At 42.2% G+C, this 25214-nt stretch overlaps 1 protein-coding gene across 9 annotated transcripts in view; it reads right to left on the reverse strand.

Annotated features, from left to right (window-relative positions):
* ehbp1 (EH domain binding protein 1) overlaps nucleotides 1–25214 on the reverse strand; it is a 123878-nt gene that overhangs the window by 2203 nt on the left and 96461 nt on the right. For all 9 annotated transcript variants that reach the window (XM_069538444.1, XM_069538443.1, XM_069538441.1 and 6 more), the window contains 2 exons: nucleotides 7725–7824; nucleotides 6745–6818 (listed from right to left, as the gene is read on the reverse strand). In XM_069538444.1, coding sequence (XP_069394545.1) covers nucleotides 6745–6818; nucleotides 7725–7824 — 174 coding nt within the window. The remainder of the gene's footprint in view (nucleotides 1–6744; nucleotides 6819–7724; nucleotides 7825–25214) is intronic.

Raw genomic sequence — 25214 nt, forward strand, 5'->3', positions numbered from 1 at the left:
TTTAACAAGACAAATGTTTGTATGTTTACAAAAGGAAATTCTCATGAGTCATAATTTATATCAAATCCCTACAGCCCTGGAAAACACGTTATATCACCAGGAAGTTTTTCAAATGGTTTAAACTGCATTTAAAGAAGTAGAAATGTTTTCATTCACTGTTTCCTGCTCGATGCACAAATTGTCTTCATGTTTTATAAACGTATTTAAAACCTTATTTTATGAAGCTTTTCTATTAATTTGTGCTATTTGAGTCTATTTGTAGGAGAAAGTGAAGAATCTCTAATGGAGACAGAGGGAGACTAGTTTTGCATAAAGGACTTTGTTGGTTCTTCATAAACGTTACCACAGAGGAACTGCTCGTTCTAAACAAACAGGTGAGCTGACTCCTCTCCCTCAGTTCTCCAGGGTCTTTTGCAGGAAGGGGCCCCACAGGGTCCAGGTGGGACCCCGATCCAAATCCCCTCAGCCTCTCCCTGGAGGAGGGGGGGCTGCCCACAGGAGAGCGCTCGCTCCCCCCCCGGGGCTCAAATATCCGCCTGGTGCCCGGAGCTCCACACTCACCCAACAACAGCAGCTCCCCCCAAAAAACTCACCCACAAACCAAAGAGGACAAGATTCACAAAGTAAAAAAACCCAGAAAAACAAGTCAACTTTCCTGCGACTGCAACACAGAACAGGTCCGAATATTTTTTAAGAAACAAACTCAGTGTCAGGTTGTTTCTGTGCAGATTCACTGAGCCACAGCTAAACGGCGGCAGGAAATCCTCGGCTCAGTGTGAGAACGTGTCCCCTCAGAACGCGCCATCCTTTCATATTAAAGAAAAAAAGAAATCTGTTCCATCCCAGAGAGAATTCAAACACAGCTGAGCCGTGTGCAACTTCTGTGGCGCGTAGGCAACTTCACCCCTCTATCAATATTTAACTGTCTATTGATTCCAGAATAAAAGGGATGTTGTAAAATGTCAGTCCCCAAAATAAGTGTGGCTTTATTAAAAATAAATATGCCCCCCTCATTGAGTCAAATTGCAGCAGTCAGGCTGTGTGTGTGTGTGTGTGTGTGTGTGTGTGTGTGTGTGTGTGTGTGTGTGTGTGTGTGTGTGTGTGTGTGTGTGTGTGTGTGTGTGTGTGTGTGTGTGTGTGTCACGCTGGGCTCAGTGTGTTTGTCCTGAAAGGTCTGCGCTCTCTTCATTGGCCCCGCTCGTCCCTTTGAAGTCGACCACAGAGCGAAATGAACACAGTCCCAATATTTGGCTCTGTACGTCCTTCTCTTCCTTTCTTTCTCCCCCTCCCTTGTTCTTTTCTTTCCTCAGGGAAGCAAATTTACTCTCCCTGGCTTTGTAGGGGGGGGGGGGAGAAAACTTCAAAAACTGACCAAATATGTGCAAACCTGAGTGTGACGAGCGTTTCTGTTTCAACGAGAGATGAAGACAAACTGTGTCGAGTGCAGGAAAAGAGAGAAAGAGAAGCAGCAGAGTCATCATGTGAGTCATCATGTGAGTCATCATCTTCAGATAACTATGGGACAGGAATGTGTGCGTCCATATCCGCCATAACTCTGCTTTCCCACAATCCTCTCTCAACAAGGCCGGCCCACTAGAGGAGGGTTCAGGGGAAAAAATAAAACCCGGTGAGGTATGTGGGAAAAAAAAAAAAAAAAAAATCCTCCTGCTCCTTCAGACTACATCTCAACCAAAAAGCCAAAGTCCTGTTTGACCCAGCGAGGGGAGGGGGAGGGGGGGCGCTGGCGGTTGTGGGGCTGTGGGGCAAGCACACTGCTGTCAATCACATGTCACAGAGTCCCGCCCCCCTCATTAGGAAGGTAAACAATAAAGAGGGCTGATGAGAGACGTGACCAGGCAACACCAGAGTGGGGCAGGCTGGGTAACTAGACACCCGAGAACAAACAAAACACCCTGCAGCCACTCGGAGGCCCCCCCCCCTCTATGTAAGCACCACCTCCCCCATGTGGGAGAGAGAGAGGGAGGGAGAGAGAGAGAGGAGTGTGTACAACTCACACGGTGGGTTTGTATTCAGATAAGCCTCGTCGTGCACACCGATGGTAACCATGTGAGTCTGCACAAGGCACACAAGAATGCGCTGGTTCAAATCCCCATGAACCCCTCCCTGCCCGCTCTCTCTCCAACGCTAAATTTATTCAAGAGAGCAAACTGGTCCAAAGTCTAGTTCTCTCAAAGCGAGGACACTCAGTCCCTCGTATCCTCCTCTCGCTCACATCGTGAAGCCATAAGACGCCAAATCTGAGCTTCATAAAGTTAAGTGACGTCCTGAACCAGTTTTCAGACGTTACACACGTGTTGTCTCCGAGCTGAAGTCTGATGTATGTTATTCATCTGAGTCGAGACAAACTATTTAAAACTCAACATTGAGTCACATCCATTGACGTTTCTTCATTATAATGAACACGAGCACTGAGTCTGTCCCACGTGCACCATCCTGCGGCTGGAAATACTCCTGAGAACACCAGTGTATTAATCCCTGGCAGAAAGTAGTTCCCCACACATGCACTGTTTACGTTTTAGGAAATTACTGACGATTGATTTTAAACATTAAAGTCTTCACTAGACTCTGCTGAGGGCTAAAACACTGACCAATACAAATAATAATCTAAACTTTATTTCAACGACACTTCTTATATTATATACAACTTATATTCTTTAAGATTCTTGAAACTGAGATTCTTGTTTTTTTGTCCGTTTACCTGAATCCAATTAAAACCTTTTAAGAGACTTCATAACTGTGAGTGACAGTGTTTTAAAGACCCACTTTTAACTTTTCAAAACTAAAGCATATCGGAGAAAAGTCAATGATCCACAAACTGAAGCATGAATCTAAACAAAGCTGCACGATACCAGCATCTGTTCTACCATATGTTACAATAACCAGCATATAATATCATGTTAGCTTCACTACAGGAGGCACTTGTTGCAATATCCTGGACATGACATTAGAACTGCTGAGGAGGATGTGAGCAGAATGTTCTCTGCATTTTAACTCATTAAGACTTTGTCACCAGTTTTTGTGGAAACTCAAAGTTTGCACAAACACACTCGTGGCAAGGAAATAAATAAAGACACTAATTTCCTAAATTCCCCCAAACTAAAGTCCGACAACTCGTGGAACGAAGTTACTCGCTATCAGCGGTTCCAGTCAACTAGCAATCCTGAAAGAGTTGGCAACATCATCAAAAGTCGCCCATGTGATAGGATTCCACAGTGCACCTAATCAATCAGGGTCTGTAGCGTGCCGCCCCGATGTGTTACAAAGCCCAAATAGATTTACAAATGGAAAGTGTGTGAGTGTGTGTGTGTCAGGGGTGTGGAGAGGGATAAGCTCCTGCATAGGATTACATATTGATTTTAAACATATAAAAAAGCTTATCATATAAACCGTAACAGGAAAAACTCTAGGACCCGGCTATGCATAAATCCCTTTTAGATGGCGAGAGGGCGTCCACTTTAAAACATGCACACACACACACCCACCCACAAACACACACACACACAGAGAAAGAGAGAGAGGCCCCTTGAATGCAGCCAAGACACAGTTCTGTGTGTGTGCATACATAGGTGTGAATGAGTAAGCAGATAAAGAGGGCATAGTGGATCAATTTTGTGGTGGTGAGATGAGAGTGTGGCATACAGATGGCATTTTCTTTCCTGGCATCACACCAAGAAGGTACAAGGAGGTGGTTATCACCGAGCACGCTCAGAAACAACATCAACGCCGGCCCTGCCGCCTCCAACCGTCCCCAAACGTTTCATTCTGCAGCTTTTCATCAGACTCGTAAATCTGTTTTAATGTCACACTGTTTTAAGAACGAACGCGTTGGAGAAAAATTACATATAAATCATAAACCCTTTATAACCCGACTGATATTCTAGATTAATTTCTGACATTTAACAACTGCTTAATTCTAAACTGTTGAGTAGTTGATCTAAACTAAAGTTTTATTTATTACCTCTGCAAAAAGAGGTTATATTTGAAACCCTGTCTGCTCATTTGTTAGTTTGTTTTTCAGCAAAATTACGCAAAAAACGTTCAATTGAAGACATTAAAACCATAACGAATGAAATGGAAGACGAATGACAACTAAGAGATATATGAATGAAAATCTTGATTGAATTTAAGGAGACTAATGGGCCTTTGTGGAGGTATGTGACATTCTACTTTGTATAGAAACTAGTGACTAAAACTTTAAAAAGTAAATTTCTTCTTATATCTACATGTTTATATTCCACCACTGATGCAACGTGTTTGAAAATTGTTTTATCCCTTCACTACAAAAACAAAAATCAAGACACAAAGATGCCTGTGAGGATCCGACTGTGAAAAATCTAAGAAAAGTTTAGTCAAATTTGTCCTTCAGCTTCAAAGTTGATTTCCTCTCCTCCTGACTCCTCTTTTCCACCTCAAAGCGCTCTGTCTTTCTTCCCCTTCTCCTCTCATCCTCTCTCTCATGTGTCTGAGTGTCCTGCAGCTCAAGTCAGCAGAACAAATGTAGAATAAAACGTCATGAGTCATATTCTCTTTTCCTGGTCTGCAGCATAGAGACTGAGGCCGAGCAGCTTCACTTATCACCCGCTGATTTTTACTCATCTAAAATGTTTTTGTTTCTAAAGTGACGATTTGTGCTTGATGAAATGGAAACAGCAAATATTCAGTTTATATTTAAGTGTTCGTGTTGATAGAAGGAGACAGCTGTGGTACACTTTGACCTGGACAGACTCTGTGTGTCTGCACATAATGAAGACTGTGGTTCAATATGTGACTGAGAGAAGAGATAGAGGGAGAGTGGTGTGTGTATCATTGCAGGTATATAATTTTCCCAGCAGGGAGCATGTGACTGTGTGTGTGTGTCAGGGCAGGTGTATCTCAGTGATGTGTTTTTTTTTCTCTCCCTCCTCTGACTCATGGTGCATCTCTCTCTCTCTCTCTGTGTCATCGACTGGCCAACCAAATCAGCAATTACTCGCACGCCCGACCATCGCTCAATGGACCTGCCCAAGCACCAAATAAGAGCTGGGGAGATGGACAGCAAAAAAAATAACACACACACACACACACACACACACACACACACACACACACACACACACACACACACACACACACACACACACACACACACACACACACAACACACACACACAGAGCAAGATGGAGGTGGAAATATAAACACACCTGTTAGATACGAACACACAGATGCAGTCAAACAGACACCAACAGATCCTCTCTCTTTAACACACACACACACTCACACATTCACACTCACACACACACACTCACACGTCTCTTCCCAGCAGCTCAGAACTATCTGTGGCTGCTACAGAAAGGTAGAGCCTGTGAATGTTAAGTGCCTCCCTTAGGGAGGAAAATAAGGCCGGCTGATAAGTTAGTCAGCTGCAAATCCAACAAGTCCACATGAAGGCAGAGAGGAGCGAGGTGACACGACACACACCACCTCTCCACCTCACATCACACACTATCTCTGCTCCCTCACTTCCACCAACACACACACATTCACACACACAGTGAGCAGGGGAGCAGGCAGACACATGATACACATTCGATACAGAAAGAAATATGTTCACAGAAGCACCAGAAAACTCACAGACACACAAACGCAAAAGAAAAGACAAAAGCAATACCACACTTGCACGCTCATACACTTCAGCGCAACAAAATACACATAAAAACAACGGCACATACAAAGTGAGAGCGGGCCGATACGAACACACTGACATATGAACCAGAGAAAGTTCACGTGAGAAAGCTGCAGCTCGATAAATAAAAATAAATAAATGGCAAAGCGAAAACAGAGGAAATCAACCTGGACGCAGGCAGCGACCACAGCTCCTGCTCGGCTACGCATGTCCGATTCTCCCACAACCCCCTCCTGCCCGACCCACCTCCTTTCTTGCTAATTACAATTGATTTATTATGGACCAGGTAGCTTATCAGGTGCCCGGTGAAATTACAATGGGTGTCTGAAGGCTGTAAGGAGAAGGGGGAGGTTGAGGAAGGGGGTTGCTGTGGTCAATGTCGAATGGTAAAATCAATTAGCATTGATTGGCAAAAGGTTCATTTTGCCAAAGAGGACGCAGTCGAAGGGGATTAAACTTCCCTGGCCCCCTGACAACTTTGATACAACACAATGGCTGCTTTTCTGGCTGCGGTATAGTTAACAAGCTTTCAATAATATAATTGCATTTTTTTTTTTTCAACCACACAAACCGTCAATGTGGCTGTGGCTGGATTTCAAATCAGGCTTCAACTAGTCGGGTCTAGCTAAGAAACAGATAGCATTGATCATGGAGCAGGGGAGTGAAATCCCTCGCAAGCTTGCATCTTAATCCTTATCAAGAAGCTGACGCGGAATTCAAATCATCCTGCTTTAGGCTCTCGATGAAGGCTGGACAACCGCTGGACAAGAGGAGGAGCCGTGTGGAGAAAGACGAATCACTCAGCTAGAACTCTAACAACTCTGAGATTTACCTGAAATAAAACGTATCTGTTGCTGTTTGTGACACAAACATGTCACAATTTTATGTGGAATATTTATCAATTCGTCCCCCTTCAAATAAACCTCACTATTTCAGGTGGATGTCTGTTTGCACAAACACAAACAGATAATACATATATATTCATCCTCCTGCCTGAAAAATGCAGACATTACAAGAGTGTGTGTGTGTGTGTGTGTATTTGTATACGTGTGTATCTTACCCTCGATGGCCAGCATGGCTCTCAGTTCTCTGTTCAGCAGTTCGAAGCGTCTCTCCAGATCGTGCTCTTTCTCCCTGTGGCAAGAGAGAGGAAAAAAAAAAAACACACACACACAACAAAGTTCATCAATATGTTAATGACTAAATCATTAAGCACTTAAAGAAACCTGCAATAAACATTGATTCAGCTACTCGCCCGAACCTTCTCCGGCTTCGCATTAATCTACTGCAAATAACTGATACACAGCCCTGGGTGAATGTGTGTGTTTGTGTGTGAGGAGAGAAGAGAGGTGGAGAAATAGAAAAACATCGACAACTAAACGCATATCTATGGACATGCAAAGAGTGTGTGTGGCCCTGTGAGCACGGGTATATGTGGTGTGTGTGTGTGCTGCACAAATTGAATTCTTTCCTCTTTCAGCCATATTAAAAAATGAGCTAATTCAGTCCCTAATAGAATTTGTCCTTCACAGGCGTCTTTTCTCTTGGCTTCCACAAAGAGAGAACAGAAAGGGCTAATAATCAGTCCTTCTGTCAATTGGCCACTTTAAAAGCCTCCCCTTTCCCACGATATAATGTGATTATGAATACTTCAATCTCTCCTCTCCGCACACTTTGAAATCCCAACAGCTGCGAATGAAGAAAAAAAGGGCAGCCTGCATGTGTGTGTGTGTGTGTGTGTGTGTGTGTGTCCACCTGTCGCAGCTGACCACATACAAAGAGACTAGCGATAGAGTGACGATCGCCACATTTCTATTGATTTCATATTCCGTCCACATGTAAATCAATGAGTGGATAGACACGGGGTGAATGGAGTGGGGAGTTCATTCCCTCCTGGTGCAGGTTCAATGATTTTGATCTGATGCTTAAACACTAGTGTGATGTTTCCAGAAAAAATACCAAACAGGTCCCAGAGCTGCTTCTACACACTGACAATTTTTTTGTTTGACTATAAAAAGAAAAGGATGTGAGGATTCGTACAGCAGAGAGAGCTGGTTCTGTCTTCTGATGAGGGCGTTCTTCTTGTTGACCAACATGAACCACTCCTGCATCATGGCTTCCTCTTCCTCTTTATTGTTTCCTGGAGAGCACAGAAAAACAACAATTAAACAAATGACAGTAAACCTGTTTCCTTGCACCCTTTAAAAACAGGTTTCATTTTGTTTGCTCAATGTACAGTTAAAGGAAAACATCAGGTTTGATAGATCTTGACAGATAACAGCTCATTTTCTACCATTGCATGTGTGTGAATAACAAAACTGGAGCGTACAGTGTATACACACCTACACACATGAAAGAGATGAGGCAGATAAATGTCGCACTCGCCTTTTTGCCACTGAAGCATCAGTATAGTATGTCCACCAGATGTTTATGTGTGTGTGAGCGTGTAAATGCAGTGTTCACTTATATTCCTTGTGTAAACATTCACACACTTCACACGGTGTCTTCACAACGTCAATACGACTTCAACCGGGGCGGGATTAACTCAGCGATTACTGCCGAGCGCCTTTACGGAGTGGAGCCTCTCACTGTAGGGCAATACATATCCCACCAATCACTCAGCGGGCCTTCAAAAACAGACGTCTCTGGGACTCTGCGATGCTTAGTGTAATACCTGCTCGGCACATGGAGAGCTAGCAAGGCTCAGATGCATGGCTAATGTAAGCTTCGCCCACGCCTGGGGCTAAAGCTCTGTGCTGTAACTTACTTACAATGGGATGCGCACAACTGATACGTACAAAGCACATGGAATGGAAACCATCAAACATTCACCACATGACAGCAACAGGAAGAGAATCCACTGGTCGTTTGTGACCTGGAATAAAGACTCGAAAGGGGCCAGTCACTCTGTCAACTGGCCGTCTGCTGCGTATCTCAGACTTATGATCTCATAAAATTAGTTTAGAATTAAATTTCAATGATTGAAAGAGTTATCAAAAATTATAAGTTATGATTCTTAAAAAGATCAATTTGCAGATATAATGGTTCACTGCCAAAACGTCACAGCACAGGAATGGAACCTCCATGTGTTTTGAGTGAGACAATCAAGGGAAAACAATGAAACTGGAGCCATTAAAATTTTAATTCTCTGGGGCTGCTTTTTTAAAAACATTGATAATTTAAAAAAGTTAAATTTGTATTTGTTTTGTTACATTTGTACAGTTAACATACACACAAATATCCACTTTGTATTAAGACAAAAATATTCAGTGAATTTATATCAATTAAATTTGGTTAAATAACAATATGGGCCTTTTTATTAATGTTATTTATATTACATAAAACATATTCTATTTTGTTTTGCTCTGAAATAACACTTCCTTTGAGGGGCTCATGTTGTTGTGTTCATGCCGTCCAGCGTGGTTCGTTCACTTAGCGCTGTTTATGTCTAGATTTGGGAAATAAGCTTTGTGGCACTGGAGGCCAGTTAAACAGACGCAGCAGCATTAATCTGACACTCAGTACGTCTGTGAGGAGAAGAAATGGATGAAAACAGAGGACGTAAGATGAAAGATCGTCTTAGGGCTTATGTTATTATCTCTCGCTGGTTTTTTTTCTCCCATTCTCAAGAGGAAGGTTTAATAGCCGCGAAGCTACGACAGGCATCATAACAGAATTAACACTAAGATGACATTTCATACCACTCATTAACTGGCGGTCCTCTAAATAATCGGAAAGGCGCTGCTGAGCTGCACGGGGAAGAAAAACATGTGTGTCAAATGTTGATAATGTATGTTTTTAATATTAAGAAGTGATTCCTAAAAGAATTGAATAAAGTCACTTCTACACTTGTTCTCTCTGATGGATTTAAACATTTATGATGATGTTTTAAGCTCATTATACTGATGCTTTTATTGTGACACTTTCTGAATGTGACTGTCAAACACATACATAAAATAAATGACAGATTTGGTGCTTTTTGAACAGCTGAATATGATCCCAATCTGAGAAAAAAATTAATGAGGTAAGAAAGAGAAATGTGTATTTATCTGTCACTCACACACACACACACACACACACAACACACACACACTCACACTGCAGAGGGAGCATTGGGCCACTGCGTCATTGACGACAAAAGGCAGGCGCGTGGATGTGTACGCTGACACCGGTGAGTGTGTGGACATTTGTGATACCCTGAGCCGGCAGATGTATGTAATTTCATTTAGGAGGGTGGAGCGGGGAGGAGGAAGGAGAACGAGGTGAAAAAAAAAAGAATGTGCGAATGAAAGAAAGCTTCAGGATTTAGTGGAATCAGGGGCTCGTGGATTACTGTAGTCAACTTTGAAATGGACGACACTCGGAGGGGGGATAAAGCCGGCGCTGACAGGTCATTGTGCTGCCTCGAAGTCAAATAAAACAAGCAAATAATAATGGCAAATATTAAGCTCCTGTGACATTGTGGCGAGGCGGGCTAGAAGACGAGGAGGGATTATAAAGCTCTATCCCCCACCGCTAGCCAGCCAGCAGCCACCAGCCAACCACCGGCCACATTTTATGAAAGGAGAGAGGGGAGAATAGGAGGAGAGGGAATGGAAAGGCAGGAAGGTCACAGGAAAGGTAGGAGAGGAAGGATAGAGGACAGGAGGGAGGAGGAGAGAATGGAAGTTAGGAGGGAGAGGAGGGGGCGAACGGGAGATGGACAGAGGGGGGAAATGGGAAAACTGGAGGAGGGAATAAGGGCAAGCAGGTGAGCGATTTAAAAGCTGAGAAAGAGAGGAGATGGAAGGATGGAGGCAGGATGAGTGACGCAGGTCGTATGACAGCTGCTCAGCATCCTCCTCCCTTCACGCCAGCTCTCCAGGGTTGAACTCTGACCTCCAGATACTAACTGACTGTGTCCAAATAAGTAGATTTAACGTTCATTTATCTGTGATTTTCAGTTGACATCTGCAAAGATGAGGATCTGGAGACACTGCATTTAAATACAATGTGCTTTTTTAAAGGACAACATTGAATATGGGTACTATTAATAAAATAAAATAAAATAATAATAAGAATTTATCATCTGAATTTCCTAGCGCATCAAATTTGCCACAATCCATAACCAAAATTTAATTAGACTGCAGTCAAAAAATAAATACAATAATAAAATAAAGTTATAGCACATGCAATAAAATTAATTCAACACTATTTCATAATTTAATCGGTTCATTGGCTTAACTCCACAATATACACTATAGGTTTATTTCTGTGGAAGATTACTGAAGAGCTGTATAAATTGAGGCTCTAATGTAGTGTTTGGTCTTTGATTCTCACTGGGACGACCCTTTCCTAACACACTATCCCATCAATTCATTCTGATGCTGAATGGCATGTGCTGTGAGTGACAACAACAGAGAAAAAAACTGCTGAACACTGTTTTGTATGAAGACAAATGGTGTAAATATCCCTGGCAAGCAGCACTAACACTGTGTCTGAATCCAGCCCTGGCTCTGCGACACTGTGGATCCATGCTGGCTCTCAGGGGGCCATCTTGGATCAAAGCATCTGGCGGGTTGGCAGGTTGCATTCTGGGTCTTGCTGCTTGCCTTACACGCCATTTCTCAGCGCTCGACACAGAGTAGGGCAGAGCGGAAACGGGCCAAACTCTACAGAGACCGGAGCAATAAATTTGGCACGAGGACAATGTTTGATCAGGACATCAAAAGGATTAGTGAAATATGTCTGATGGAGATACACTGGGTTTCCCTACCTGCAGGAATCCTTATCGTCATTAATATCATGTTTAGTGCTACCTCAGCTATCAATGTGGCTGCACTGGTGAGAAACACAAGATGCAATCAACCCAGACACACACACACAGGCAAGATACAACTGATACACACATCCCGACAACCCCTCAATCAGATTGCCTTCTCTTATTTCACTCTCTCCGTCTCACACACAGACACGACCGGGATCCAATGACATGCACTGAGGTGTGTGGAGGGAGGCTGTTATTCGTTAGACTGGTTTGGATTGGTCACTTTGTGTTTCTATACATCCAGAGAGAAAGAGAAAAATAAAGAAATAAAACTGAGAGAAAACAAGCCAAATAAGATTAAGATAGTTATCATGGCCACTGTTCCATTCAGTGTAGATAGGAATAATGAAACGCACCCTGAGGTGGTCAAACTGCTGCCACTGGTGGCCTGCACTGGTTTTTAATTAAGTGTGTACTGTTGCTATGCTAGGTCTCTATAAAAACATGTAAGGTGCAGTTGCTAAATATTGATTGAGACTGTATTTTCAATTGTTTAAATTTCCTAAGATTCCCTAAACTGGCAGACAAGCCAATAAAATGGTTTGTTTACTCTGTTGTGTTTCACACATTAAAGATAATCTGTAGAGCAGCTGCAGAGATTGGATTTATACAAAATGTTTGATGCCAAAATACTAGTTTTAAGTTGCGTTTTGTGACAGCTGCTTTGAATTTTCAAAGATTTTCCAGGGAATAACGCATCAGAAAAAAACCCAGGGATATTAAAGGGGACTGATATCTATGAGTATGTAATTTGGTGCAGCTGAATTGGATTTAAGGGGACTGTCGGGCCTTGGTGGTGGTGCGCTCTACTTTGTGATTGTTTAGTAAATCTGTTCATCAATGAGTTATCCAGAAGTGGAGAATATTCCCATCATAATCTTCCACACGTCAAGATGTTAATTGGTTTTATCTGATCAACAGTTTAAAGCAATTCACTAAAACATAAAACAGGGAAAAAATAAAAAATCATCATAATTGACAAGCTGAAAACAGTTTGCTTGATAATTAACTTCAATGAAAAATAGATATAAAATATGTTGTCAATTAATTTTCTGTCATTAAGCTAATTGCTAAATCTACCAAGTGCTTCAGCACTAAGTTGCAGGTACTTTGATCATCTGAACATTACAAAAAGACCATCTGGCTTCTTTCAAACTGCATTTGATCCATTATTATGAAATCTGGTAACTGGATTTGCAGGAAACATTTGTTTTCCCCAGAGAAACTTTTCTGTTTGTGTCTTAATGGGACGAGTTTGGAAAACAGGGCAAAACGAATGAGACAGAAAGAGAAAAACATTAAAAGCTGTGATCACAGCACATTCATCTAATTTCTGATCCCACCATTTTGCCATTTAATCCAATAGCTGCTAATCCAATTTGTCTATCAGACATGTAAAAAGACGAGGGGGAGGAGAAAGAAGAGGGGGAGGGAAAGGGTGGAGATAGAGCCGAACTTCTCTTCTTCACTTTCTGAATTGCAGTTTATTTAGGGACCAGCCGCACTTGTGCCTCTCCCATCGCTTTCTCTCTCTATCCGACCGTCAAGCCCCGTCTGATATCAGCAGGGATCAGGGAAGATGAAAGCCAAAGACGCATGAAAGGAAATGAGAAAAGAAGGAATAAAAAGAACAGGATGAACATTGTTTCCTGTGATTAGGCAAGAGCTTGTTAAAAGGCTGTCACTGCAGCGACGTGAATATGCATGATAGGGGCCGGCCTAATCAGAGGGGTCTATGGCGAGGACTAGAGGGGGGGATTGTGCGTAAGTAACCTACTGAAGACTTGATTTAATTAATGTGAGCAGAGGAGTGTCTCGTTAGGAAGGAGGCAGAGAGAGACGAGTGTCTCACAGACTGTGTGGCTTGTGGGTAGGAACGGTTAGGCTCCTCGGAAATTCAGCTTCAATAATCTCAAACTTGCAGGATACTTTCATTCAAGCTAAAATCAGTTAAACCAAATTTCCCATCCAAAAAACAGAATCACATTTTTGCAGTTGCGGCTCTTATTCAGAGAAATGTTGAGTGAAATTGCCTCAATTCCCTAGCTAGCAACATTTAAACACCTGTGATATTTGTAAGAATCAAACCCCCAACCTCAAACAGCCCCAATCTTTACTCTACATTGCACATGCGAGTTCTCCCGTTCTCTCCCTTTTCTATTCTGCTCTCTCCTGGAGTGGTGCTGAGGGCTGTTTCTTTCCAGGGAGGCTCGTACGAGGCCTTTTTAGCTGCTCTCAATGGCACAATGGTCCCAGCATATAGAACAGATTCCTGCTTTATTGAACCTGTGTATAATGTCTGCTGAATGGAACACATTAACCGATTCACACTCACCTCTCTCCCTCCCCCTGGATGGAAAAAGAATAAAAGTAAAATAAGAAAAAAGAAAGAAAGGAGAGAGGGAAAAAAAAATCTCCTCTCACACTGAGGCATAATGACTGCCTTTTCCACCGGTGTCATTTGTCAACCACTGCTTGCTTTGCAACTTACAAAAGAGCTGGAGGTACGGGAGTGAGCAGGAGAAGCAGGAGTGGGCTGAGACTGAGTTTGGTGGTGGCAGCGAGGGGGGGGTCTTTTCCTTGAACATAGGGGGGTGCATAATTATTTGTTTCTAATTACTGAATGCATTAACAGTGGAGCTCCATCTTTCTGTCTGTATGTTGACAGGAAATGAAACAGCACAACATGCAGAGCTGCACAATCAATTATGTATGATTTTGTATAATGAGCTTGCTTTCCACAATCAACTAGAGCAGACGGCGTACCTACACCAAGGCCAAACATTTACATTATATGATGTGGAGATCGTAGACATTAAAGAAAGTACAGGATTCTGTTCCGTGCCCCATCTCTGCACCACGCTGGAGGCAAATAGGCTCAGTGTGTTTTGCATGAACCTGCTGATGATCAAATAGACATGGGTGATTTACCTTGGTGGAGACGATAATCAAAGGTTCCTAGCTCTATTTGTTCAAGTATAATGTTTAAAAAAAACTCCCTCGCTCTGAAATAGCACATCAATCCACTACATCCTGATTTTTATTTGGATCTGCACCAAATCACACACAATCAACGATATCAGTCCCCTAAACACACCTGATTTTTCAGCCCATAGTGAACATTTACAGCTAATATCACACACAACGCACTCTCCATTGACTATCACATAACATAACATATATATATCTATATACACAGACAGACACACACACACACACACCCCTGGGTAAACACATTTGACCTCAGAGCTAACAGTAGACCAACATCCCGACACTTCTCATTCCTCCTCTGCAGAGGTTAAGGAGGGGGTGTGGGCTCGGGCAAACAGAGTTCAGATAATAGACTGACTGTGTAGATGAAATGTTCATATTAGGGGGCTTCACTCTGCACAAACACACACTTTCTGTTGCACATACAGAGAGATGAAGAGTGTATTTGCATTAGAGAAGTCATTTATGCAGTGCTCTCTCTCTCTCTTCTAATTTAGCTCTCTCCTCTTTCAAGCTTCTCTGTTTTTCCTGCGCAGAGAATTACAAAGCGACTGCCTTCGTCATATTTCCTTCATCTTCCAACTCACAACAAAACCCTGATGGGTGTCAACACAATTTTCTGACAACCTGCACTCTGGATATTTCTTATGTAACTGTAGTTGTGGCATTAGGCTGATGTGGTGGTGCTGTATCATAATCAACACAGTACACTGAGGGAAAGATATTATTATTGGCATATTTTGTTTAGAAAGAAACCCAAAAAACTCTTCAGCTTTAAATTATCAACAAAATAAAAAGCTTTTGTGTCACTTTACATCGTAAAGATGTTTAAAATCAACTCAATCGTAGCATAAATGCCTTTGCTTTCTAACACACGTTTCCCCACCAGGACATTTTGTCCATGTAGCAGAGTAGTTCTTAACAAACAGAGGCAGAACCTTTCAGCATCCCACCTTTCATTTAGTGAAGGTTTCATTTACTTCAGTCATGTAATTAATAAAACTCCTTAAATACATAGCTGTTCAATGATGTTTGTTTGAGTCAGATGAAGTCGGAGTACACATGATCACGATCTGCCCCATGATGAGCCAGTAAAAATCCTGTTTCTCATTTTGTGTGTTTTGATTCTTTAATTGACTATTATAAAGTGTCTAAAATGGGGTTAGATAGAGAAAAACAAACACCATTCCTGGAGTATTTCTGTGTCTGGCAGAACCAGCCAAGCTGTGACAATCACACAAATACACCCCCCTCTCTCTCCCTCCACTACCTCCCCCCACTCCATCAAATTGTGTTTCTGCTACAAATCAATAAACATTATCAGAGAGTGGCAGACTAAGGGCTGGTGGAGGCAGCCTCTGTCTGTTAAAGCCTAGACCGCCCTGTCTCTATCACAGCCTGGGTGAGAAGGCCAGGAGGAAACAGTCGCACACATAAGAGAGAATGGTAGACAACACACACACACAAATACAAAAAAAAATACATGTAACAGGGACTCATAAGATGGAAGAAGAATACACACAGACATGCTGGATGATCAAAAAGCGAGTCTTTGATGCATGCACAGTCCTACAGGGAGCGATTTCCTGCATCCACACAGTATGTACAGAATCACAGAGAGTAGAAAACAATCAAAGTGACTGCAGCAGACTGGAAAGAACAGAACAGCAGTGAAGCACTGAGGTGTTTAACTATAATCCTAAGAGTACAGCACAGACTGTTTGGACCACGCCACTTAACGTCAATGAGAAATTAAAAGAAAAAGGAAAAAATCATGGGCTATGACACTTTAAACACTCCCTAACCCATTAGGCCGCTGTATCATCACTCCATGCTTGTCAGCTCGCTTTAGCTTTACCGTCAGAAATCCCTGCTCTCGCTAACGCTCTACAAGAACCATTTAACTGAGCACTAAATAAGATGATTTTCAACCTGTCCCCACTTAGCTTGGGGGTGGAAAAGGAAAATCAGGGGGCCTGCCATGCACCATTTCTCAATTACCTTTCTCATTATTGTCACCCATGTTCATTACTGCCATTATCATCCTCTCTTTTCTGTTGCCCCCTCCTCCTCCCAACACACACACACACACACACACACTTTCAGCTTGCTTAGGCCGTTGTGGCTGTCGTGTTGGATGAAGAGGAGGAGGAGAGCAGCAGAATTGAGAGCTTTTTGCAAAGCCAGAGCACTTCAGGTAATTAATATAGCAAGAGGGGGCAGATGAGAGGAGACGGAGAATATGTGAGCGTATGTACGCCTGTGTGTGTTTTTGCTGAAACGCCTGATTGGGGAGCTCACCTGCCGATACCCCCTAAAAGGTATTTCATTAGCGAGCCTTTTACCATACAAGCAGAGGAACAAAGCCTTGGATACGCCTGTCTCCACTCCAGCTCAACGGGGCCCTCCAGGACGCCTGTAGCAGTGGAGTAAAGAAGAGTGGAGGAGCGGAGAGGAGAGGCTATCCCCGTTCATAATCTCATGACAAAAGGCAAAAAGGCATCATCCTATTAACAGCGTGATCTTCACCAGCTCATGCTAGCTCCTTTCTACGGGGGGCTCTCTTTTATTATTAAGGTGAGTGGGTGATAGGGAGCAGGAAAGGCGCCCGGTGCCTCCCTATTAGCTCTGGGACAAGAGAAGGTATGATGTGGGAGAGGAGAGAGGAGAGACCCCATGCTAGGGTCCTGCTTGAAGGCTTTTTCTATTTTCCAGTATGAGAGCCTTTGCTTGGACCTTTGGGGGCTGGCTTCTATTACGCCTCAGTCTTCCAACACAAAGTGGTAGAGCCTCTTCAATCAAACACCTCAACACCAGCGGTGATGCTCACTGGGAAAACATCCTCAGCTCCACCTGTTAAAGATCATTTGAAGACGACTCACCTTTCTCCTCTGCTCCACTGTAACATTTAACGTGTTAGGGATCAGCCATTAAGGGAGAGTTCGCTCTTAATATTGTGAAAGCTGCAGCAGGTAACAATCAGATACCTGCTCAAGACTGAGGCTACATCCATACAAATACATTTTCATCTTAAAACTGAAATTATCTGTGTTTACGCAACCATTTCAGCTCTGTATCAGTAATAATCTCCATTTATACTAACAAACCTTCAAAACGCTTATCACGTAACCATTCATGTACACTGGGGATGCTCGTGCTGGTGTTAACCAATGCTCCTAAAAGCATTTCCTGTTACTGGTCACACTACAGTTGATCTTTTAACGCAACATTTACATTACAGCAAAACAGAGAATTGTACGAGCTTGATGAAGTGTATTACCATGATGAATTCGTTAAAAATATTTCAACCAAAAATTTCCAACCATAATCTGTTGATATGGTAAGTTTCCACACGGCAGTTTAATCAAACTTAAAGAAGAAACTACTTGTGTCAGGTTTTTCATTTCTACAACTTTAATAGGCATTAAAGTTAAAGAAAGAGACTTGAAGTATTAAAATGGTGGACGGATAAACCTGGGCATCCAACAGCAGCATCACTAAAAAAGGAAGGGTTGTGTGTGTGAGTCGGGGGGAAAAAAGGACTGAGTGAGATTAGTCTGTTTTTCTGTTTGAGTGTTTTGTTTTCTGCTCAGTGGGGGTGCTTGCTTCTAGCCTCAGGTTACACAGGAGAATTGTGGGAAAAAAAGTAGCCTGAGCAGTGTTTGTGAATGACAACCAGAACAGGCTCGGTGTAAAACAAATCAAACATAAAAAAACACCAAATACTTCAACCTTATGCTTAATTCAGCTTTAAAAAATCCATAATGTTATTATTGGCAGTCAGTGTCTTAACAGGCCCAACTGTGGTGTCTTGTGAATGCCCATCTGTGGTTTACTCTTGTTTGATTTTCCTTTGTGCCATCAATCAAGCCTGAATTTTCCTGCGAAATTGGTGACCGAATAAATCGCTTCATTATTTAGATTGTGAATCAAATAAGATTTATTAATCATTAGTCCTTGCATTGTGCAAATAAGTTTTTCTTAACACAAAAACTTCTCTATATTCTCTTTAAAATATGAAAAACAAAAATTGCTGTTTCAATGTATTTGAATAGGTTTAAATTACTACACGACAAATTAAATGAAAACGTTATACTGAATGATATTCTACCAGAACAATCTACATTTTTTGTTGTGATCTGAATGCTTGATGATGAGACACAACAAATGACAAGTCGTTTCTTAAACTGGCACTGCACCTACACACACTGTTCTAATAGAAACACCCTGAAATCAAAATTCATATAAATGTTGTCGGCTTCAGAGATTTAATGAAAAAACATTTATAGACACAGGAATTGTTGCTGCTGCTGCTGTGCGGCTTACTACTTCAACAATCTGACTAAAAAACACAGACTCACTTGCATGAAAGTCATTATTTTACTAATTCAGTCAGACAGAGGGAACTTTGAGGGACCTTTAAAGGTATGTAACACACACACACACACACACACACCTCTCATCATCATCCTCCATTCTCCTCTGTAGCCCAGTAAAAAGCCTATGATGACCTGGGTGTGTAGCTTATTAACCTCTTCATCAGTTCTTATCAGCCAATGAATAGCCAGTCATCTTCCTGAATCTGAGGGAGAAAATTTCTCCTCACGTCAGGGCTATAATTCAATCCACACAGAAATCATTTAAGGAGTGCACACGCGCGCACAGACACACACACAAAACTGACACACACACAAAGGGATCACATTTTGTCAACCTTGGTCCAGGTTGGCTTCCAACACTGGAGCAGATGTTACTAAAATTATCAACAGTTGGAGGAAAGAAGAGAAGGGGCGCGTGTGCATGTGTGTGTATGTGCGTGCGTGTGAGAGGGACAGAATAAATTAATGGCTGATTTCTCCCCTTGCTTTGATGGCATTAAGAGCCCTCTTCTTCTCAATGTGCCGCGTTAAATGCTTTTCTCTCTTTCCCTCCATCTCTCCCTTCTTTTTTTTGACAAGCAGGGCCACCCAGCAGAAAGCAACTGATGCAAAACGCCGGAGTAATCCCCCCTCCATCCACCACCACCGCCACCACCCCCCCTCCCGCTATCTTTAGTCTTTGACACAGTGGCCATTATCTGTGGGATTTAGTTAAACCAAACCTTCATGTATTTGTTAGGCCCGGGGTTCGTTTTCTCCGCCGACTGCTCTGCTTGAGTGTGGCCAGGCTGGAGGGGAGTAGGAGGGAGTTACATCATCAGTGCAGCTCGCTGGGGGCACATGAAGAGGGGGTCTACATTGCCATCTAGCTGGATCCTGCTCAGGATGTTAAATATTGTGTATTTAAGTCTAAGCAGAATTGTGTCACCAGATTGGCTTTGAAAAACTGCTGGAAGAAATTTAAAAGCTCCAGAACAATCATTTAACAAAAACACATCATGTGATTTCTTCCTCAGTATCACAACAGTGTGAGAAGCGATATATAAAATAGTATCAATGTTATGAATCATCAATATAATCAATCAATAATCAACCTAAAGTTACACAGTTATGTGAATAGTAACTGTTATAAATGAAAAACAACAGTAAGAGAAGCTCACCTCTAACCCTCCTGACAAACATAAAAACAAAGTTATCACATTGAAGAACATTATCCAGACTGATAACTGGTAATGAATAATACAGCCAACGAGGAACCTAAACAATGTGAGGGACAGTCCGTCTGAAAAATGAAATGCTGACTTTACATTATATCCAGATTGTGACTTGTTTCTACCATCATCTCAGATCGAGTTCAGACTGAACAGTCTCCTTCCTCTGCCACATGCAGCTACGGAGCTAAAAGCTGTAATATGAAATCACTGTTGAAACTTGTAGATAAGCCCGGGCTCGGTGGGGCTAAGCTAAGGTTAAGCCAGGTGGTTTAGTTCCCTGAGTATGTGTTTACACACACACTGAGGTGTGAACCATTTGGGGGGCTTAGAGGGGCGGGGAAACACAAGTTGATTTAGTGGTAGTGTAAACCCTCAGTACCTGTTGACAGTGTTAATGGAGGAACAGCTTAACACTAACATCTGATTTAATTTGCCGTAAGGGAATACACATTGGTACAGTAGAGATGGGATTCAGATTATTTTATATTCATTATACTAATAATAAAGACCAAGACTTTGGGGTCCAGAGAGCAGGTAATGAATGTCTGGTTAGTAATAAATTAAATAAGATATTTTTGATATATTTAATTTTATTATTTAGCTTTTCACTTATTGCTCTTCCACATTAGTTTCCTGTCTTTATCCTTCTCCTTGGAAATTGTTTGTAATGCTCCAAGCAAATTCTTTTTAAAATGTAGTTGATGATAAATTTGATTCAGATTAATATATACGAATTCTGACTTTGTTAAACAATCGCAGCTCTGTGAAAAATAATGTTTATATTTTTGGGTGGTACAAAAACCCAAGGTGAGTATTATCAGGTACTTTAATGGGACGAGCATACTCAATTTTCACTGTTTTGAAAAAATCATTCACACTTGTGTGTTCAAACAATGTTTACAGCAGTTACATTGGTTTGTAAAGGAGCACAGACGGAAGAGAGTAAAGACATTTCTGAATGAAAATGTGTGAGAATGTGTGAGAGAGAGAGAGAGAGAGAGAGAGAGAACTGATAACCTCCAGTAGAGGACCCCCCCTTAACCTGCTGACAGACAGCTGAAATCTTTTTAGCATGAGTGGCTCCGCCTGCTCCATTAGCAATGAGGAGGAGGAGGGTGTGTGTGTGTGTGTGTGTGTGTGTGTGTGTGAGCGTATGTGTGCGTGTGCAAGAGGGAGGTCGACCCCCCCTGGGGTAGATGTTAGAACAAATTTGAGGGGTGTCATATTACACGCCTTGTGACAGGAGGCCGAGGGGAGGTGAACGATGAATTTGCTTAATGAATTAATCTGTGGACCAGTAATGGCTCTGCTAACAACATTAGTCATCCTTCTTACATCTCTCTGTGCTGCTGCGATTCACTTCTGCCCCCCTCGTCTCTCTCTCTCTGCACAATCATTTCATCCTTTGCATCTTCACCCATTCTCCCTCTGAAGACAAGTCAGTCTTCACTTACTATATCAATAAAATGTCTTGTATGTTTTTTTTTTTTTGTTTACTAAGAAACATCCTGTTTTATTCAAATCTGGAAAAATAACAAAGAATTAAGTCTATTTAATATACACTCTAATATACACTGAATCTACTATGTTTGTAAATGTGTCAAATAAATCCCCACATCCCTTTCAATGTGGAATAGCATTACATTACAAACTGACACCAACACCAAGCTGTTAATGCCACTGGGCCTGGTTTCAGCTTTGATTCAATACACAAATGCAAAATCGCTGTGTTTAAATAGATATTTAAATGGAAATGTATTGGGAAAGACAGCTGTTGGTATTTGTAGCCTGGAGTGCTCATTACAATGGGAAATAGGGAGGAGTGTGTATGGGAGAGAGAGGGGGGGGGTTGATGACAACAGTAGCATGGCGAGCAGCTGTGTTAGCAAGTGAATGGTGTAATTACTGGCCAAACCTCTGTCATTAACCTGCACTGTCGAGTGCTACCACGACCGTTAACATAAGAAAGCCTTGATTAATTGACTGCAAGGTTGAAATTCAATTATCTCATTCGGCTGCAGTTTGTAAGATAAATAATAATCAATTAGAATAAAAACAAATACAAAAAAAATCTAACTATCTCCTAAAACTCTGAGCTTAGTGCGGATCATTTCCTTTCAGATTTCAACTTAAAATTCCATTCGAATTTAAAAATGAAGAAAAACATTAACAGAAAAACAAGAACACATAAGTAGAGGTGCAGAAAAACAGGTGGATTAAAATGCGACATCTTCACTTCAAACCTTAAATTTAACTCTTGAGACGAATAAAATCAAAACAAGACAAAAATAAAACGGCTGCTGCTTTGGTTTGTTTAGTTGCGTTCGTCACTGTGCTGTTTTGTAGCTGAGTGTGCAGTAACTGCCCTCTGTGGGTGTGTGTATGAACAAATTCAGTTTGTTTGTTAATGTGGAACTCGTATAATTAGTGTTTGTGTGTGTGTGTGTTTGGCAGCTTGCAGCAGGGTTTGTTGGACCGGCTGCTGCATGGGGTCCCAGGCAGAGAGGCGGCTGATGAAAGCATTGGCGGGATGCTCCAATAAAGAGCAGATTATCATAAGCGGCCATTGTCCACCTCCCAATTCTCTCCAACAGCACCCCCCGCCCTAACTGCCCACCATCCCCACTTACTCACCCCTCTGCTGAAAATGTTAATCGGCCCTATCGCTGGCAGGCTAAGGCCTCAATTATACTCCCATGTGGACGCGCACATGGACAGCTGCGGACACAGTGGACGCATAGTTTTTCTTATGCTTTCTAGTTTCCTTGGTGTGCGTGTGCAGTTGGTGTCACTGTAGCTCCCTCCACACAGAGCCTTGAATAAAAACCTCTGATAACTAGCGGGCTGCTGTGTAAACACGAATGCTCAAAGTATTATGCAACCTTAAGGAAAGAAGAAGTGTCTGGAACAAAAAGTGCAACTGATTTAGAAAAACTGAGGAGAAAAAAGTATCACAACAAAAAGAAGCAAAACAAAAATGACAGAAGCATTTGGGAGAGATAGCCAAAAATAATTCCCGCCCTAGTTTTTAAACAAATTTTACTTGCAGGTCTCTGGGCTGTGGCGAGCAGCTACACCCCCTTCCCATCGCAACAAACTCCCTCCCTCCCTCCCTCCCTCCCTCCCTCCCGTTGACTCCATCCACCCAGCTCGTTTTATCTGAAGATTCTCAGACAATGCCTAGAGGATCCCGTTCCCTAATCTTCCTAAAAATCCCCCTTTCATCCCCACTGTTAAAGAATGTATGAAAGGCTGACACTGAGCTGGAAAAAAAGAGAAGGCCGAAAAAAAGAAAAAAGAATGAAGCGGAGCACATCTGGGAGTGAGGGTGGTGTCACTGTGCAAGACCGGGGGGGCAGGAGCTCAGCATTGGCCGCTTCTTGTGCAACGCACTCATAAGATGAGTAATTAAATTGTTTTTCTGCTCAAACATTAAAATGGCCGATGTCATTGAGGGCAACAGCGGGAAAACATGTATTTATATATATGTGTGTGTGTGTGTTGGGCAGAGGGTAGGGGGTTTAATCTGTGTTCTGACCCAGTTGAACCTTGGAGTCACACACACACACACACACACACAATTTCACACAAAACAAAAAGCTCAAATCCTTTGTTTTGTCCCCTCAAAGGCAAGAAAAAGGCAATGGGTTTTAAAGGAGTGATCCCCAGATTTCATTCCTTCCCTATAGGGAAGAGCGGTGCATTTGCTCCTGAAGTGAATTCAAGATGACCACAAACACATTCCACTGCGCTCTAAATACAAAACCCTTCGATTGAAAGTGAGTGCTCTTTTCGTAACCCTGACAACAACCACAACAAGAAAATGACCAAAGGCTTGGAAGAAGGAGAGCATCTTCTTTTAGCTGCGTCTATCTCAGTTGCCACGAGCTTAGCTTATACGAACTGGGTCTGTGATTATGGATAAACAATAGTTGCAATCTCTCTGCTCAACAATTTCAATCACAATTCACAGAACGGCCTAGCTTTAAGCACAGCCTGTGTCTTAAAAAAAAATCCTCTTTCATTAGAAGACTTAGGAGGAGGAGTGGTCGTGTGTGAAACTAAAATGTTACCCGACTTATTTTCAAAAGAGGAAGAACACCAACAAAACACAACAGAGGAAAAGTGTCTTAATGTTGCACCTGAACAATAAAGTAAATACAGATTAAAGCTGACACCAAAACCTCTGTCCCCTCAATCTTTCAGTGTGTGAACTGGGGAGGGTATTATAGTCTAAACACTTTTTCTTCTCTCAGTGCTGAAAGATTAGACTGGTTATCCCATTAAAGTTGGTAAAATGCCATTCTTGTGTCTTTAAGCTCTCGTATAGGAGGTCAAGATGAGTCTGCCTGTGCTTACAAGGCGGGCATGGATGTAATCTGCCCAAAGTTACAATAATTAATGTTAAGCTTCTCCAGCAATACGTTTGTAAAAGAACTGGTCCTGATAATATACTTAAAGCTGCACGCGCTGTTTGTGTTGCTGCGACGAGACAAGGCAGGGCTTGGTGTGCATGTGTGTGCGAGTCCCTATGACACTCACGTAGCGCAGCTTAAATCTTTAGTCAAACTATAAGCTGATGCTGCCACAATGCTGGATTAGGACGACAGACGTGGGAAAAAGAGTGAGAAGCCGGCTCACTTGATGCTGAGGATATATAAACATAACACACGCACTCAGCGACAGTGATGCCTGCGCACAACCGCCATTAGTGTTACAATAACACGAAGAGGATCTGGAGGAAATGCGAGAACATGACCAGCCTGGACTAAAGCTGCAAAAGTAGAAAGGAAGATAAAAGCAAACAGCAGTAGATTTCAACTTCCGAATATGAGTGTGTAGAGACAATGATTTTAGAAATGCTGCAAAAAAAAAGCCACAGGAAACTTAGTTATGAGAGCTGAGGTGCAGAGTAGTGATCTTAAACCTTTGAATCATTGACATTAGGAAACAAAACTGACAACAGAACAATTAGGTGGATAAAAATCTGCCTGCAGGCTTTAGAGCCATTTGTTGACATTCGAGCCATTCACGTCCTGCAATCCTCCACAGCATCACACACGGAGTCAAAGTGGCTCTTCCCAGTGTGAAGGTATTGACAGTCTGTTCTGTCCCTCTCTCAGATACTGAACAGTATAGG

This window comes from Paralichthys olivaceus, chromosome 14 (genome assembly GCF_024713975.1).
Source record: "Paralichthys olivaceus isolate ysfri-2021 chromosome 14, ASM2471397v2, whole genome shotgun sequence".
Classification (NCBI taxonomy): domain Eukaryota; kingdom Metazoa; phylum Chordata; class Actinopteri; order Pleuronectiformes; family Paralichthyidae; genus Paralichthys; species Paralichthys olivaceus.